The sequence below is a fragment of the Petaurus breviceps genome, unplaced genomic scaffold (genome assembly GCF_028583685.1).
Source record: "Petaurus breviceps papuanus isolate PSGF00001 unplaced genomic scaffold, PetGlider_PUasm1.0 38, whole genome shotgun sequence".
Taxonomy (NCBI): Eukaryota; Metazoa; Chordata; class Mammalia; order Diprotodontia; family Petauridae; genus Petaurus; species Petaurus breviceps.
Genome location: NW_027186304.1, coordinates 23,847,026 through 23,861,163, shown reverse-complemented (window position 1 = coordinate 23,861,163; position 14,138 = coordinate 23,847,026). Strand labels below are relative to the sequence as shown.

Below are 14,138 nucleotides of genomic sequence, written 5' to 3'. Positions count from 1 at the left end.
ATTCATTCTTTGTTTCTTCCCTAATGTATTTTTTTTTTTTTTGCTTTTTAGAGGGCAATTGGGGTTAAGTACCTTGCTCAAGGTCACACAGCTAGTTTTTTTTGTGATGTGTGTTAAGTGTCTGAGGCTGGATCCGAACTCAGGTCCTTCTGACTCCGGGGCCGGCGCTCTACTCACTGTGCCACCTAGCCGCCCCAAGTGTTAAGTGTCTGAGGTTGAATTTGAACTTGGGTCCTCCAGACTCCAGGGCTGGTGCTCTATTTACTGCGCCACCTAGCCGCCCCTAGTGTGTTTCTTTATTCCTCCTTTTTCTTTACTCCGTTAAAGGAGAACATATAATAAAACTAAATTTCATGAAGTCCCTCAATTTATCTTAGCTCCCTCTCTTGCTCTTAATAGAGAAGTTTTCAAGGAACAGAGTTTTCCTTTATCCTTCTTGGAATGTAAACACTTAATTATCATTTAGTCCTTTCACTGTACTTAAAGATAGATTCCTTTCTGGCTTTTTCTAATCTCCTTTGTTTGAGTTTTAAAGATTCTGCATAACTATGGTTTTCTCAAAATGAGCACTTAAATGATGACTTTTCCCCCCAATGGTCTACTTTCCTACCTGTAGGTTATATTCGTTTTTGTAGGGTAAGTTATTCTTATAAGCTTTTTTCTTTTGTCTTTTGCTTGTTTACAGGATTGTCTTTTATGAAGTTGCTGCCAAATCTTGTGTGATCATGTATGTGATTCCTTGGTATTTGCTATCTTCATTTTTAGATGTTTGCAGTATTTTTTCTTTGAACTGGCAGTTCAGGCTTTGATAGTTCTAGGAGTTTTTATTCAGGATTTTTTTCAGAAGGTCATCAGTGGATTCTTTCTATTTTTACTTGGCCCTTTAGCTCCATTAGTTTTCTTGAAATGTGGAATCCAGGGTTTTTGTTGAGTCATTGTTTTCAGGCAATCCAGTGATTCTTGAATTATCTTTCCTTTTCTTTTTTCCCCAATTTGGCTGTTTTTTATAATAGTTCTTTGTGCTTCATTTCAGTTTTTAGGGTGTCAGATATTCAGGTAAGGAGTCTACTTTTTGCTCCAAACTCTTGATTCCAATTCCATGGGTTCAGATTTAATTTTTATCAGATTTCAGTTCTTCTATCAGTTCTTCCATCCCTTCTTATAGTCCTTGTGGTAATCTGTTCTTTTTTGAGGATCTCCCTGGGCTATATGTTCTTTTAACTTATTAATAGCATGCAAACCACTAGTGAAAAAAAAAAACACATGTTCATCATCTGTGTCAAACCCCCTGATTGTGAGTATGAACCCCCAAGGCTCTGTTTTGTACCTTCTTTTATTCCATGTACTCTCTGATTTAGTAATTTCATCAGCTTTAAGAGTTCAATTATCCTCTTTATATAGATGACATATATATGCATAACACACATGTGTCTGTTAATCCCACCCTAGTTTATCTCCTGAGCTTTGTTTATGCATCTCAAACTACTTATTAACTGTTGAACTGGATGTCCTGTGGACTTCTTAAACTTAACATGTTCCAACACTGAAATCATTATCTTCCATCAACCGCCCCACCCCAACCATTCCTCTTTCAAACTTCCATATTTCTGTCAAGAATACCACCCTTTTGCCATGGACGCAGGTTTGCACCTTGGTGTTACTGACTTCTTCTAGCTCTTCCTTGCTTCAATCAGGAATTGGCATTCCTTTTCACTTCCACTTTTTCAATATCTGTTATGCCTAACCAGAGAATATTCAGCATGGCAAAAAGGACTTAAGGAAAATGTGATAGTTACCTCAGGTATTTGAAGAGCCTTCTTTTGGTGGAGAGATTAGGTTTGTTCTCCTTGGCTGCCAAGAACAGTAAATTGAAGTTTCAAACAGGCAAATTTAGTCTTGATAGAAGGAAAAAATTCTTAATAATTAGAACTATCTACATGAAATGAGCTTCTTTGGGCAAGATAGTGGGATCCCCTCATTAGATATCTTCAGGCAGAGACTGGATGACTTCTTGTTGGGTGTGGTGTAGAAAGGATTTTTTTTCTAGGTATAAATTAGACTAGTCATTTCTGTCTTTTCCAACTCTTAAATTCTGTGATGTGACAAGGGCAGAATCCAGCTGAACGAAAAAAAACTTCATATGTGCCAAGCAGTGTATTGAGCTCTGGGGATACCAATGTAAAATAAAAATGAGATAGCCCCTGAACTCTAGGAGCTTCTAGGGAGACAACATCTAAGGAAATTGTTTCCAGGAAGGGTGTTGTAGTTTGGAAAGTCATAGGAATGTTGAGTAGAACTATGGAGAGTCAATTAGCAAGTTCTTCCCAGAAGCAATGGTAGTAGTATTGACTTAGTATTCTCTGAGGAAAAGGTTGACAGTGGAGGGAAGAGCAACATGGTCTTGAGTCTGGTGCAAGTTATATTAAAATTTGTTGTTTGGGGTTGCAGTAGATAATTCACCAATAAAGCCAGTGTGGCTCCAAAAAGTCCCAAAGGAACAGCACCAAGGTGGATGGCAAGGATATAGTTAGAGTAAACCTTCAGAACACTCAAATGAATCACATTCTATGGTGCCTATGGAGCTTGTGGTCTTAGATCCACTGTAGCTTACTTTTGAGATTTTAATGGAGACACAGTCAACAAGCATTCATTAAGCGCCCGTATGTTAAGAGTTGTTCTGAGTGCTGGAATACAAAGTAAAAAATGAAATTTTACCTATCCTCAGGAGGATTACACCATCTGTCTGGTGGAGACAACCTGCATATGTAGAAATATACTAAATAGATTCTAGGTAATTTTGGAGGAAGATTATCAGGAATATCAGGAAATGCTACATGTAGAAGACTGTGCTTGAGCTAATCTCTAAGGAAACTTGGGATTCTGAGAAGCAGAAGCAAGGTAGACAGCATTTCAGAGGCAGGTGACAATCAGTACAAAGTTTGGAAGAACTTAGAAGTGAGATAGTGAAAAGACCACATTGGCAGATGATGATGAATGCCTACTTTGGGAATGTTGCCATGATTTTGGGGGGGTAGATGTGGGACTGAATATGACCTCTTCAAATGATTCTATAGAGGAACAAAATATTTAAACATATAAAAATAACTTTTTAAGGGGGTTTCATTGGCTATCAATCCCAATAGCCCTAATTTATCCCATCCTTTACAGACACATGATGAGAAGACTGATACAGGACTCAGCTAGCTGAACAGCTATAAAATGCCCAAATCTGGGTCCACAAAACCAGTTCAGAGTGAAAATTCTGACAGTGACGGCAACATGGTAGAAAAACCATCTGGAAGAAAGGTAAAAATCATTCTATTTAAATGGGTTAATTATTTGGGAGCAGAGAACAACTATATATGACCATTTTAGTATTTTTGAAATATAACCAATCATAAAATCAAAAGTGGTAGTTTTAGCGACAATAATTAAGATGTGGGAGTTAAGAACAGTAAAGTTATAGCCTACTTTAATTATGTTAATGGAATATAGGGATTACATAAATAAATTAAATCCATAAGTAATTTAAAATTTCAGTAGATGGAGAATATATGGATAAATAGAACTCATAGATAAGTCAAAATTTCACTTTTCCCCCTAAAAACTACCAGAGCTATGATTGAAAAATTGTCTGATATTAATTTTACCTCTTTTCTTTTTCTTTACTCACATTCTGGGGATTTATCTGTACTTTTAAAGGACCTGCATCAAGTAATATGCAGCAAGTCTGATCCCATTGTCTCAGAAATAATAATAACTAACATTTATATGAGCTTTAAAGTTTGCAAAATACTTTTAAAAAAAATATTTCATTTTATCTTCACAATGGTAGGTGCCCTGTCCCTCTATAACCCTTCTATTTTCTAGAAGCAAGTTTTATTTTAAGGTTTTTGTTTGTATTAAAGTCTGTATTTGAGAGTCCTGAAGTAAAATTATCCTGACTACCTTGAGTTTTATTGTTTATGGCGTTACTTGAGTGAGATATACTAAGACTATACTTGACTTGCGTCAGACTTTTGCTGTCAGGGCTGCACAAAACCAAAATTTCCCCTTTAATACTAAGTAGCTAAGTAGTACAACACGAAGTAATTGACTTTTTGGAAGCCAGCCTCCTGTTGTAAATGGAAGTTTGGTGGTCCAGTATATCACAGTATGCTATGTGGGTGACAAAATGTGCTTTTGACAAGTGTTGGAGAGGAAGAACTATTGGGGTCTGGAATAGTCATAGAAAACTTAGAATTAGAGAATTATAAGATTTATCTCTAGAAAGGGACCTTAGAAACTATGTAGACTAACCCACTCATTTTACAGATGAAGAAATAGCCCCAGGGAAGCTAAATGACATGTGTAGTATCATGCAGGTCATAACACAGCTGGGATTTTACCCTAAAACTTCTGACTGTGAGTTCAGTTCTTTTCTACCATACCATGTATTTATAAGGGTTATGGGATGTAAGTTGAACCTTGAAAGATGGATAGGGTTTTGATGCATAAAAAGGAGGTTGTCCTTGGTTAGTTTAGAGAGCATCCAGATGAAGCAGTATGGTGTGATGGAGAAACTTCTGGACTCAAGAGATCTGGGTTAAATTCCTTTTTTTTTTTTTTGCTTTTTGGAGAGGGAAGGCAGGGCAGTTGTGGTTATTGTGACTTGTCCAAGGAGTCAAGTGTCTGAGGCTGGATTTGAACTCAGGTCCTTCTGACTGCAGGGCCAGTGCTCTATTCACTGCTCAACCTAGCTGCCCCCCTGGGTTAAATTCCTACATATGACATTTACTAGCTATGAGACCCTGGACAAATCAATTAGCCACTGTAAAATGGGTAAAACCAGTAAGTAACTACATGTTTCACAGGGTTGTTGTGATGAAAGTGTTAATTAATGTGAAGCACTGTGATAAGAAAACAAATTGTTTCCTAAGACGAGGTCACTGGAATTGGGGGGTTTGAAGCAGGTGATAGGGAATTAGACTTAGGAATCAACAAAGACTAAGTGCAAGGATTACGAACAGCATGAAGAGACCTTGAAAAAAATACAGCACAAATTTATAATATGACAGATTAACCCAGTTCCTTGATTATATCTAACAGAATTTTATGATCTAGGAATAGGAATAAAGAAAATAAATGAGAGTTATTCAGGGTTGGGTATTTGTATGATCAAAGGTCAAGGGTTGAAGTGGTTTTTGGTATTAGGGTAGCATTGAAATGACTGACCATAGAAATCTTGTCGGAAAAAAAAGAGTTAAATATAGTTCCCTTGCTATTAGGGTAGGGGAATTAGTAGGGTTTTTTAAAATATATAATCTATGGCCTTGATGAGACAAAATAAACGTTTGTATGTGTAGGGAAATGAGAAAGGTTTTAAAAGTAAGGTAATTGAGATTGGAAAGAGAGATTACACAGTCTTGGGAAGTTGACCAGTGCCTTCTTGAGCACCAAGTCCAGGTTTTGACCATACTGATAGAACAGGGATCAGTGGTACTTGTTTCATGGAGAGTGACATTATAAAATCAGTATGTCATGTGGCTGTCAGCAGAAATGAAATTACCAAAGAGATGACATGGAAGGAAGAATGAAACATGTGCTTAAAAATATCTAGGAAAGTAAAAGTGAGTCCTGGAAGACAGAGATAGAGCAATGAGGATTTCTGAAGATGGAAACTGTTGGTAATCCTCCCTTCAATCAGCAATTAATTCATTTCAAAAGTTTAGTGCAGAGAGAACTTATTGAGTTCCTATTTTAAAGACATACAGTACTGGAAATACAAAGATAAAAATTACACACATCCACCTTCTTCAAGGCTTTTAATATTATGATGGGAAAAATAAGAAAACAAATAACTAACACAGAGAAGAGTCAAAAGTGCAAAGAAAAGGTTCAGACAAAGTGCCACAAGAAATTTGAGGATGAAGAGATTGCTTTTACCTGGGCAAGGGAAGAAAGAAGTCAGGAAAAGTTTTTTGGAGGAGATGAGATCTAAGTTGGATCTTGAATAAAGCGAGGAACTTCAACAGACATAGGGAAATCCATTCCTGACATAAGTAATTGCCTGAGCAAAGGCAAGTAGACAGGAGAGGATAGGATGACAACTGGGGATGGTAAAGTTGTCAGAACTTTGACTATTGGAGTTAGTGAGTTATGTTTGATGATTATTAAGCAAAGAAGCCACTCAGGAGTTTTTGAATAGAGGATTTATATGGTCACGGCAGTTTATGAAGAAGATAACTTAGGTAGCTTTGCAGGATGGCCTGGAGAGGTGACAAACTAGGAGACCAATTTGCTTATTACAATTAGGTAAGAGTTAATGTTATTTGCAAGAATTAGAAGATTATAAGAAGGGACAGGCATAGAGGGAAAAATTAGTTCAGAATATGTTGAATTTCAGACATCCACTGGACATCCAAGGTGAAGCTATATTAAATACTTGGTAAATGTATAGTACCATGCTAGGTAGGCACTGAAGTGGGTAGAATAATAAAAGTCATGGTCTCTACATTCAAGGACTTTACAAATAACAGTTTGACTTCCATGACACAACACTATCTCTTATTTTATATTTTATATTTCTCTTTCTCTGTCCTTACTGTAGGCTCTTCTTTCTTTCCCCTTAATGGTTAATATTCCCCCCAATTTTTTCTTCCCACCTCTTCCTAGGCAACTATTTTGAATTTCATGTCTTTAGAGCTGAATCAAGAAATGTTAGAGCTCTTAGGATCCTTAAAGATAGTGTTATCTAGGAGCCACAGTGAATAGAGAGAGCATCAGCCCTAGAGTCAGGAGGACCTGAGTTCAAATGTAGCCTCAGATACTTGACACACTTACTAGCTGTGTGACCTTGGGCCAGTCACTTACCCCCAACTGCCTTGCCTTCCCCCTCTAAAAAAAAAAAAAGATAGTCTTTTATCTAACCCTTTCATTTTACTAGCCCATGATTCCTATAGTTATCACTGTAATTTATAGTTTTGCCATTCCATCCCTCCCCCCACCTCTCCAGTCCCATATTTTTAGCTATCTAGATATTCAACATTTTCAAAGCTGATCTCATTTTTTTCCTCTCCCAAAATCTGGTCTGCCTCCTAACTTCTGGTTAATGACCCTACTGAAAATCTTGAAGTCATAGTGACTTCTCCACCTGCTTACCCACCATGTCCATTTAATTGTTGAGTCTTAAAGATTCTACTTCCATAATCTCCTGTATCCATTTTCCCTTCTCTTCATTCAATTCAGCAAATATTTTTAAAGTGCATACTATGTAGTAGGTGAAATACAAAGTTTAAATAAGACATGGTCCTTGCCTTCTTCAGCATTATAGTCTAGTAGGGGTAAACATGACATATCTACTTTTTGTGTATTATAATTATTTGTGTATGAGATATAAACCTAGTATTGTATGATTTCTGGGAGAAGTATCCTACTGATTGGTGGATCAGTAGGAGGTAGCATAAATTGGACTCCAAAAGATGAGTAAGAATGTTAGATGGAGGGCAAGGATCATAGGAGGGAAGGACTTTCTAGTCATAGAAAAACGGCATGAACAAAAGGCAGAGAAGCAGGAAAATGAAAGAGGAAGAAAATTGTATATTCCATGCTGTCTGTTACCTCCTGAGTTCAGGGTCTAAGAATTATCTCATTATCTCTTAAATAGAATTTTGCAGCATTGCCTTCTAAGCATGGTCATCCTACTTAGATTCCTTGTCTTTTCTGCACACTGCTCTTGCTGAATCAATCTCTACAACACAGCTACAAGGGCATGAATGAAGGGAGGAACTAGAAATGGGGGAAAATCCATTCCCAACTTGAGTGATTGCTTAAGCAAAGGCAAGAAGACAAAAGAAAGCAGGATAATGCGAGGATGAACAACTACCCTAATGAGATCATTTTCAGTAGCCTTCTATGTTGCCTGCCAAATTAAATATCAACTCCTGGCATCAAAAGCCTTCTGAAATAATCATATCTTGTCTTTACAGTCTTATCTCCCATCTTCCCCTTAAGTATACTGAATTCTGCTACTAAATCAGACTTAAAATTAAAAAATAAACATATCCTTATTCCTCACCTCTGTTCAATGGAACACCATGGGGTGTTTTTTCTACCACAAATGCTGCTTCTGCGAGTACTGCCTGTTGAAATTTTAAATTTCTTTTGATACTTAGGTATAGTGCTATCTCCCTTCATGAAACCTTTTCTGATCCCATCCTTAGCCTCCAAGTTGAGAGTAATCTCACTTTTATCTTAAAGCTAAGGAAAATATGGAGGGATGTAAGGATGTTTGCCAATGTGGAGTGACTCCACAGAGTAGAGTGGTGGTAGGTGATTAAGGTATGGACTGGGAGGACTATCTAGGTAGGACTGAGCTAGATTGAAACCAGCATTATAGAGAAGGTGGTAATGTAGGTAATAATGATGAAAGAATAATAGCTAAAGGTAATATAGGAGCATGAAGTAGAGGAAAAGGGGCACTAATTAAACAGAATTAAGTATCTTAAGAAAGAAGGTATCACAAAGTAGTGTTAGGCAGGAAAACATTCAAATAAAAATCTTCAGTGATACATATTTTCTCTGGACTAAAGTATGATCTGACTACCACTACCTTTCCAATCTTATTTTGTGTCTCGCAAGGGGCCTTAACGGTTGTCTATTCCAACCCTTTCATTTTATAGATGAAAAAGTTGATGTCCAGATATGTCAAATGACTTATCAAGATCATAGAGATTAATAATCAACAAAGTTTATATCCAAACCCATGTCCCTAACTCCAAATCCAGTGTTCTTTCATCTGTATCACCAGTGCTTCTCTATGCACCCCCACCCCCAACCCAGTCAGTCTGTTCTGATAATTATCCCTCAAATATGGCATTGAAATTGAACATTCTATGCTTTTGTATAGGGGGCTCCACCACTTCTGGAATGAACTCTTTCCTCACTTCTGCTCTGTATCAAAGTATAGATCAAGTGCTACTTTCTACATAAAGTCCTTCTTCATCTTCCAGTTGTTAGCTACTCCTCTTTCTTGAAATTACTTTTTATTAATTTTATTGTCAGCCAAGACTCAAGCAGATTTTAAGGTTTAAAATTCAATGAGCATTTTGTAGAACCTAAAGTACATTTAAAACAAGCTTTACTAAATAATTAAAAGACTCAGTAAGGTTCCAGAGTTAAAAACAACAGTATTTAGCTCTTCCTGGAGAATCAACACCACAAAGAGACAGGAAAGTAGCAACCTTTGAATGTAGCAATTGGGGCAAAATCAGGTTTCTTACTTCAGTTTTTCTTGAACTATGCCATTAAACTTCAGGGAATTAAGGAAGCAAAATAGTCTCCCTGCCCCCTCAGAGAGCCAGCCCAGTTTAGATAAAACAAGTGTCACTGCTACTGTATCCCATCTCTTGGGGTTGCTAAGTCCCTAAAATGTTCTAGGTAACCTTCCATTAATAAAATAATCTGAAAAACAGCCCTAGCAGCAGCACTTAATGCAAATAATTAAAATAACAGAAAACTTTTTTTTTGTTGTTTTTTGGAGGGCCAGTTGGGGTTAAGTGACTTGCCCAAGGTCACATGGCTAGTTGAAAACACATTTTAAAACAGTGGGAGAGTGATGTCAAGAACAATTCAGGTCTTCTTAGGATAAAACAGTTATAGGGGCGACTAGGTGGCGCAGTGAGTGAAGTGCTGGCCCCGGAGTCAAGAGGATCCGAGTTCAGTTCCAGCCTCAGACACTTAACACCCACACAAAAAAACTAGCCATATAACTTTGGGCAAGATACTTAACCCTAATTGCCCTCCAAAAGGCCAAAAAAAAAAATCCCCAAAAAAACCAATCATGTCACCCAGGAGTAACAAGAGGAACATTTCCAAGAACATTCATTTCTTTTCTTTTTTTTTTTTTTGGAGGGCAATTAGGGTTAAGTGATTTGCCCAAAGTCGCACAGCTAGTGTGTCAAGTGTCTGAGGCTGGATTTGAACTCAGGTCCTCCTGACTCCAGGGCTGGTGCTCTATTCACTGTGCCACCTACTGGCCCCAAGAACATTCATTTCACTGAATGAATGACCAAACCTTGATTGTTGTCACCAGACCCCAAGGCAAGTCCAGTTCATATGAATCAAAATAGCTAAGAATGATAAGCTTCTTGCATGTAACCTGTCTCAGAGCTTTAGTCTGTCCCAAGACAGAAAGATCAGTTGAGCTAGTGAGCATTAAGTACTCAGTATGTTTCAGGCACTATACTAAGTTGGGATTACAAATGCAAGCAAACAACACAGTTCCTACCCTCAAAGGGGGTACATAGTACTTAGGAGATGATAGCACATCTGGAGAACAAAGGGCAGACAGGCAGGGAAAGGGTACCTTTGCAGGGTCAAGGCTGCTGGAAAGATGTTAGAGAAGTCCAGGGGGCGGCTAGGTGGCGCAGTGAATAGAAGACTGGCCCTGGAGTCAGGAGAACCTGAGTTCAAATCTGGCCTGCCTTAAACACCTAACACTTACTGGCCATGTGACCTTGGGCAAGTCACTTAACCCCAATTGCCCCTACAAAGCAAAAGTCCAGAAAATGAGTTGAGCCAGGAGTGAAGCTTACTTCCTCTTGGTTACAACCATGCTTACTACCTTCCTTGCTCACTACCTCTAGCCTTGTGGGCCAGAGGCTCACCAATCCTGAGACAGGGCCTCAAGGGAGAGGAATCTCTAGGGTGGGAAGACTGCTGGCATAACTGATGATCAAATTGCCAAATGTTATCTCACTTCCAGCCCCTCAGCCAGCCATCCAAAAAAGTGGCAGCCTTAGCCCCAGACTTTGTAGCTGTGTCAGTGTCTTAGGGATGGCACCGATCTGGAACTCCTGAGGGTTCAGCTAAAGTAAAGAATTCTCAGAGGTGGGAATCACAGACTTGACAAGACCCTTTGTACAACAATGGACTAGGACCAGAGAAATAGAATCCTAGGGCTGTGTCTAGTCTTCCTGCTGTCCCCCCTACCTCAGCCCGGGCCCCACCCTAGCTGGTTGCTTCACTGAAACAGGGACTTACCTCATACTGCCATTCTGTCAACATTTCCTAGCCCACTAGCCAATCTCTTCCTCCCTGTAAATTTCAGGAGGACAGCACAAAATTTTGATCCCTTTAGAGACATAAACTGAGGTATTATTGTGTTTCTTTTATAGGAATTAGATAAATATTCTTCTTCACTTTCATGCAAGGGCTTAAAATTAGACAAAAATGTCTCCTTTTTTCCCGGGTAAATTCCTTCTCTCCATATTTGAAAGATAATTTAAGTTTCCTCTTATTGTTTAAAAAAAAGTAAGCCTCTCTTAGTAATCCCATCACTTAATTTCCCAAATCCTTTATAGGGAGGAGCTGTCCAAACCATCCCAGGCAAAAAGAAGCTTACTTAACTTATGGGGACTTGAACTGTTTGTCCTGAGATGTATAGAGCTCTCTGATGGGGCAAAAACCTCAAGGCCTGGGCACAGATGATAAACTAGAAAAGACTGGAGAGAGTCAACTGGGACTATATCTAACAGTAATTCATCCTGATCAGGAAAGTCTTCTTAAAAACTACACTGAAATGTAGATCCCTGCATCTTCCTGGAGTGGTGCTGGTTTGTCAAAGACATTTCCTGTGGGAAATGACATTCAGCCCTGATGATCATGGGTGTGATAATGAACCTGTTGTCTTAAAAGTCTATTTTAGTATTCCATGATACCAGCTGCCTGGGGATGTTATAAACTGTGGAAAATCCAGTTAACCTGTGATGGCAAAAGTCTGAGTCTTAGATCTTCTTTGAAGTAAAGTAAATGACCTGATCTGAATTCAACAGTGGTGTAAGGGGACCCTTAAAAATATAACTAACTTTTATATAGTGCTTATGATGTGCCAGACACTGTGCTAAGCACTTTACAATTATTATCTCAATTGAGCCTCACAGCAACCCTGAGAGGGTAGGGTACTGTTACCATCCCCATTTTATAGATAAAGAACCGGAGTCAAACAGAGGTAAAGTGACTTACTAGGGCCACACAGCTAGTAAATATCTAAAGCCAGATTTGAACTTGTCTTCTTTACTTTTCTAGTGCTCTATCTACTGCACCACCTACCTTCTCCAATATAGAAGAAAGATGTGTTTTGTAAGGGCAGCAATGGCAACTTCCAGTATGATGCCATTGGCATCAGTACGAGATATAATTGGCACTATAGTCTCATTCTTTGAATTAGGCATAAACTGTGAGGGCAAAACTCTTACCTTTTAATGGAGGAAGATCGATCAGAACAGGTCAGGAACCACATGGGAACCTAATATACTATTCTTTTGAAGGTAGATGCTATGATTAGCATGGAGCAGAAGTATCTGCATCTTTCTTCATTAAGGGGACCACAGCACAGCATCATGCCCCCATGTCTAGATTAGTGATGGCTCCAATCACTAGTACCTTTCCTGTTTTTGGAAAAGCATCAAAATGATTATTCATTTCAGCAGAGGGCATATAATATCATACAAGCAATTGTACAGCATCAGCAAAGTTCTTCCATTGTTCCTGAACCCAAAGTAGAGTCTTTAGTGATCTAATTCCATTTTCTCTAAACTTCAGACTACTCATCCAAACCAATAGACACTGCCCAGAAATCAGTATAAACAGAAATCTTCTCTGACCCGTTCTTCAAGACTGTCTTATTGTAGCTTGCCTTCTGTGAAGACTTGCCCAGGACCTCCATTGTAGAGTGTCCCCAGTTACTGATGTTCTCAAGTAATTGGTTACCCGTGACATGTATCTGAAATGAAGTATGTGGAGAAATACTGCTCTTCCAGGCAGATCCTGACATACAATCTTCATTTCCCCTCCATTTTTGCTTTTATCTTTTCCAATAATCTTTTCCCTATATGTAATCTTGAAACACTTAGTTTTGGTTTTAGATAATACAAAATGGTACATGTGTTCCCTTTAGAGCAGAATCCTTGTTGAGAATATGTTCTTTAGAAGAGATTTGTTTTGGCTATGTTAGGTTGTTTTTTTTCTGCTACCACTTTAACAAAGTTCAAAAGCACAGCACTCTTTATATTGTGGATGTGTATATTTGAAATGAACTGTATATATAGGTAAACACAGCTGTGTTTGTCTCAAGAAAGTGAATTGTTTGCAGAACGCTTTGAGAATACCACTTACTAGTGCAAAAAGACCAGGATAGTATTGCAGTTCACACTAGACCTTCACATAGTTGAGGTTTAATTCTAACCTTATGTTGTCTTTCATATAACAACAAAACAGAATAAATGAGAAATATGAACACAATTATAAATGATCTATACTAACAGAGGAGTGATACTGATATAATAGTTCTTTTTAAAGTACTTTACATCCATTGTCTCATTTGATCCCTCTGTGAAGAGTTCCTGTTTACAGGTGAGGAAGCTGAGACTCAGAGAGTTGAAGTGATTTGCATAGTATAATGTCTTAGACAAGTCCTACCTGAAGTCTTCCAAATTCCAAAGGGCACCATTCACTATACCATTCAGGAAATCAACAAGCATTTATTAAGGATTTACTGTGTACAAGGAACAGTGCTAGGTGCTGAGCTTACAAAGACAAAAATAAAATTATCCCTACCCTTAAGGAGCTTATATTCTATTAAAACAACACAAATCCATTTAAGTGTTAAAAAAAAATTTACAAAGTAAATAGCAGGTAATTTCAGAGTTGAGGGACCAGTAAGTAGTTGGGAAGATCAGGAAAGGTCTCGTCCAGGAAGTGTCACTTGAGCTCAACTTTGAAGGGAGACTGATATTCTAAAAGAGGTAAGCAGAGAAGGGGAACAACCTCAGCAAAGGCAAGGTCACTAGTTTGAAGAGCGCTTGAGTGGAAGTAATATGTAATAAGCCTAGAAATGTAGGCTGGAAGCAAGTTGCAAAGTGTTATGCCACAGGAGTTACATAAATTACATATATTATAAAACACTGGAAAAATCAGCATTTAAAAGGTAATATTAAAACAATATTTGATAAATACTACTTGGAGAGGAAGAAGAAAATGTAATGAGAACCATGATGCAGATCATAGTTGAGCAGTAAAAACTTCCTCATCCTGTGCAACTCATTCTGTCTGAACCAAAATGAAAAGGGAGGAGGAGGTGGGGTTCTTCCTCACCAGTC

General features: G+C 38.2%; 1 protein-coding gene across 8 annotated transcripts in view; it reads left to right on the top strand.

Moving 5' to 3' along the window:
• The window catches only part of ANKRD12 (ankyrin repeat domain 12), a 209,358-nt gene that overhangs the window by 47,982 nt on the left and 147,238 nt on the right, over nt 1-14,138 (top strand). For 7 of the 8 annotated variants that reach the window (XM_069099654.1, XM_069099653.1, XM_069099658.1 and 4 more), the window contains one exon: nt 3,169-3,306. The exons of the other annotated variant lie outside the window; for it this stretch is intronic. In XM_069099654.1, the coding sequence (XP_068955755.1) occupies nt 3,220-3,306 (87 nt within the window). In that variant the 5' untranslated portion in view covers nt 3,169-3,219. The remainder of the gene's footprint in view (nt 1-3,168; nt 3,307-14,138) is intronic. 8 annotated transcript variants of the gene reach the window in all.